This window comes from Tetrao urogallus (genome assembly GCF_951394365.1).
Source record: "Tetrao urogallus genome assembly, chromosome: 8".
Taxonomy (NCBI): domain Eukaryota; kingdom Metazoa; phylum Chordata; class Aves; order Galliformes; family Phasianidae; genus Tetrao; species Tetrao urogallus.
Genome location: NC_136821.1, coordinates 8,929,859 through 8,934,756, shown reverse-complemented (window position 1 = coordinate 8,934,756; position 4,898 = coordinate 8,929,859). Strand labels below are relative to the sequence as shown.

Here is a 4,898-nt window from a genome sequence, read left to right as displayed (position 1 = left end):
TGCAGCAGCACGGAGCCTCAGCATGAGAGTCCCAGGAAAGGAACTACGATATAGTGCATAACTTATTTATTACATCTGTTTCCTCCCAGTGATGGGCTGAACTGTGGAATCAATTTTTTTATTTTTATTTTTTTTTAAGCGCAACACTATATATGAACTGATTTTGTACTTACTTTAAGTGTATAATGGTGCAAAGCATTTCTTCTATTATTTTTTAAAACAATAACATTTAATCTTTTATTAATAAGTACATGAACTCCATGCCCATCTTTAGAAGTCCTTCCAGGCTGTCATCAGGAGTTTCTCTTCTAACTGCTCACTCTGCACAGCTCACACACTTCTTGAATGGCGCGTGCGTGCACACACACACACCCCAAAAAGAAACCCCAAAAAAGATGAGATAGCAGCCTGAGATGTTACAGGTTGCAGTGGAACAAAGAGCATGGAAGTTACTCAGGTGAAATTCTTTCAACAGTAAAAAAAAAAAAACAAAAAAAAAAACAACACACACAGAAATAAAACCAAGTGACCAACACAGGCACTGCTGATCCTGAGACCTCCTGCTGCTCTAAGAGATCTCCACTCAGTGTTGGCAAACTCCCTACCAGCACACCTCCCACACCCCTGCCACCAGTCCGGTCCCCAGCCACCCCCAACCAGATCTTACCACACTAACACTGCCAACACAAACACGGTTGCCAATTCTTCCTGCGGTTACTTCCCCTCCTCCACAGCATTACTCAACTTGAAGAAACACGATCAGACAGAGCAAGGACCTTTACTCCCCATAACTCCCAGACCGAGCCAGGCAGCCTCTGCAGTAGAAAGGCAATTAACTGAATGAGAAAGGTAAGTCACACCACATCGAACCACAGTGTTGTGCAAATCTTAATCCTTCCACTCTTGTAAGCAAAAGGTAATAAAACCTCTCACTGCTACCAAGAAGTCCTGCAAGCCCACACCTGATGTGCACCTACACAGAGGTTCTTTCAGGATAGTGTGAAAGAGGAATGCTTTGCTTGCCAGCACAGCATGCCTGGCTGCTCCTTCCTGTCACCTTACAGTGCTCAAGTGAGCCCCTTCCCTCAAAGCACACCTCCAGTTTGCCATAACAATACTCTTTTCCACACACACTAAACGTCAGTCTCATTTAACACATTAATGACTGTTCTCCGTAAGCCCAGAAGGAACAGGAGGCACTAGGCAGCTTTCATCACACCAAACTCCCTCTAAGTTGTCAAATCCTTCTTTCATTTAGCATTCAGTGCAAAGTTTCCTCACTATACTTTCATCAAGTTGTTTGATCATAGCAACGATGTATATATTTACTACTTCTTCCCAATTCGGTTTGAGAGGTGTATAAGTCTCTGTCTGGCCTTCCAGAAGTGATAGGGACGCAGAGTGGAATCAACGTGTGCAAACTGGAAGTTGGAGGCTGCTCATGTGCTTTTGAAGGCAGAAAGGGAAATCCTCCTAGAGAAGCAGGCCTTCCTCTAGACTTGACAGTTTCTACTGCAGATATTCTTCTCAAAAGAATGCTTTCAGGCAAAGAGAGGGGAACAGACTGAGAAGCTTTTCTGAAAATAAACTCCAGACTCCAGTTTATGTATTCATCTTTTCTCCATGCAAACCAACTCAACAGTCACACATTCAGGATCATACTGTTGAATGCACACATTAAATACAAGCAACACATCATGCTCTGTTTTCCATGAGCAGCAGAGAACCAAGTACCCCCCAAAGAGGGCTCTAACATCTGCTTACGTCTTAGAGAGCCCTGAAATTACCAAGGATGAGCAAGAACTTTGCTCAACTTCACTGGAGCTGAATCAAGCCATAAAGAAAGGAACACAAGGCTAAATCCTATGTTTTGCCATGCTCCTTATTTAACTCACTGTGGTTCTATGAAGTATCTACACAGGAAGCAGCAGTGATCTCTTTTCCCTCCACTCCAGAAGGTACAAGATGGAAACAACAGCAGTTATGCAAGAGTATCAAATCTGGTCAGTGTTAAAAATACACATTAGTCTGCTGAGTACTTGCAGCTCTTAGGAAGAAAAAAAAAAAAAAAAAAAAAAAAAAAAAATCACAAATGTCAAAATTTGAGTTGGATATTCAGTGGCTAGAATTAAGCTATTTTTCAATTCCATCCTTTGTTTCCAGAATAAACTAGAAAATTGCATCACTATTATATCCACATCACAAAGTCACTCCAGTTCTTATGATCATCTGAGCAAAGGAAGACTTTATTTTCCTAGCAGCATCCCTACGTTAAAAAGAATCGTCTTCTATTTTAAGACTACTTCAGGGTTGGTCTATTTTTACATGACAAAATTAGTAACAGCTTTCTCAGCATGAAACCGCAGGCACACCAGATGAGGGTGGAAGAGAAATAACTTGGCTGATGTTAAACAAAGAACACAAATTGGTTTAGGGTGAACACGGGAGCTTTTCAGCCATCACTTTGACAAACTCCCAAGTCAAAGTTTCAAGCAGAGCTCAGCAGCTGAGTCATAGGTCTGTATTCTAATAGAGACAAGTTTATCAGCTGAGCATAATCCAAGGAAGTAAGTCTAGTAAATGCAGCAGTGATCACAGCAGGAACCAGCTGGACCCGGCACCACCCTTGCTGTTTATTTAAGGGGTATCTGCTATATGACAGAGAACACAACCAGGAAACAAGGAATGTTGTCTATTTATTTTCTTTCCCTCTACCAGCCCCAGCTTGGTGCAGGTACCAAAGAACTCCAGAGCTGAGGAGGCTAACACATCGCCACCGTGATTCCTACCACAAATGCTCCAACTGCCCGAGGAGCACAGCCCACATGGGCTGCAGACCCAGAGACAAGAAAAAGCTACACCCACTGCTTTCATACATATTTTTATTCCTGGTTGAACATGAAAATGCCCAGTAGGTATCCAAAAATGAAGACAGGGTAATTGTATAGAATATCACAAACAAGACAGCAGGGTCCGAAACACATTCTTCTGCTGGAGAATACAGTTACTACTGAAGTGCACAGTGCCAAAATATCCTGTTATAACAGCCAGAGAAAGCCCAGACAGACAGATCTCCAGTATAAAAGACAACAATCTACTCTTCCTGGCCACCTGACCTCTAGGTAAAGCAAACAGAACAAACAAATCATTTTGTAGTTTTATTATCCCCACCCCCAATTCTCACAAAGGGACCATGACTCGCATTGAGATCTCAGTGCATTTCACAGCAAAAAAAAAAAAAAAAAAAAAAAAAAAAAAAGAACAAGAAAAATCAAGACAGTTGTGCATAAATCCAACTTTTTTTGCACAATTTGCAGTTTGTGTTGAAAGTTGACATGATGATTTAAACCTTCTGATGCACTCTTACATTTGTATGTTCTCCACAGAAAACATCTTACCAGATCACAAAGCTGTGAGTTCCTATGAGGATGGATCAGGTGCAGCCATTGCCATGGCTGGGAGGTGGCAGATAATGTTATATACACTGACTGGAAGACTACATCAGAAGAAAAAACAGAGTAAGGCACCACTGTTGGAAAAAATTAAGGTAGCTTGTAGTTACAACAATAACGAAAGCCATAATAAGTACTAATCTTAATTGCCAGCAATTCTTTAACTTCAATAAAATAGGTATAAAAAACAAAGGATGTTTGTACCTGAATACAGTTTCCTGATACCAGATTGTGTTTCAAATCAATACCCAGTCTTCAGCATTATCAGCTTTTTTTTTTTTTTTTTTTAAATAATATCTAAGATGAAAAACCAAAACCTACAGTCCATGTATTCACAGGTCACATTTCACTGCTTTGTTCTGATTAACACCACAGGAGAAAAACCAAAACAATCCAAAGGACAGTTTGTAACACTGATACTTCACCTCTGCGATGATCAGATGGGTAGAGAAGTTTAAATACAAAATTGTGTATTTTCTGTTCTGTTTGAAAGCCTCAGTCCTTGGAAGGGAAGGTGGAAGAGAAAAGGCCAAACCTCATTACATTACAACAGGAGGAAAAAAAAGGTTACTCAAAGATTTAATAAAATTAGGAGTTGAAAAGTGTTCAAATTACTTTTTCAATTCAAGTCAAATATTTCAAGTATATTAAAATGTTTCAGAGGAAAAATTTCTCCATGGTTACGATTCTAATTGCTTTTATAAATCCATAAAAAAGAAAGGTAGTCTCTACAGATATTCCATATTCCTCCGATGCATGCACGTTTTCTCTCTGAAGAAAGAAGTTCCCACGATCCAGTTGATTCTTAACACTGATTTCAGGCACATCTTCCAAGCACCTCTCCAGTTTGTTTTTACCAACGAAGGTCTAATGTTGGGCATAAAAGCAGCAATTTTTGGTTGCTGTTTTCTACATGGGTACCGAGCATACTTCAGTCATTAAATAGTTTGATGTAGAAAGAAGTTCCCATGTCACTCTGAACACCAAACAGTTTCTCTTTCTCTTAGGCAGCTTTTGCAATCAGACAGACCTACTTAGAAGACTCTTACACAAGTCAGATAAAATCTTCAGGATCATACAAAAAAAAAAAACCAAGTTGGTTGAATGTGTACCTGGCAAGTTTGTCTCTACAACCTTGTTCTGAATAGCTTTAAAGTGCCCTAGTTTATTTCCTTATGTTCATTCAAGCTTTCGCTATTATATAAAAAGGGGACACTCAGTGTGATTACTGCATTTTGAGAGACAGAAAAAGAATATCAGAAACGGGAAACTCATCTTTAAGCAGCTTTTCTAGTTAGCGTCCGTTTGCTGAGTTTGCACAGCAGAGACTGCTCTCCAAAGGGGTTTATGATAAACCCAGCCATCTCCCTGCAATTTAAAGAGAAAATACAGTTATAACAGACACTGCCTCAACTGAAGTCTCTTTGCACAACTACTACACCAATA

At 39.9% G+C, this 4,898-nt stretch overlaps 1 protein-coding gene across 1 annotated transcript in view; it reads right to left on the bottom strand.

Annotated features, from left to right (window-relative positions):
* Positions 1-4,742: 4,742 nt before the first annotated feature.
* The window catches only part of OSBPL11 (oxysterol binding protein like 11), a gene marked incomplete at both ends in the record, with an annotated part of 29,845 nt that continues 29,689 nt past the window's right edge, over positions 4,743-4,898 (bottom strand). The window contains one exon of the mRNA XM_079538777.1: positions 4,743-4,820. Within this exon, the coding sequence (XP_079394903.1) occupies positions 4,743-4,820 (78 nt within the window). The remainder of the gene's footprint in view (positions 4,821-4,898) is intronic.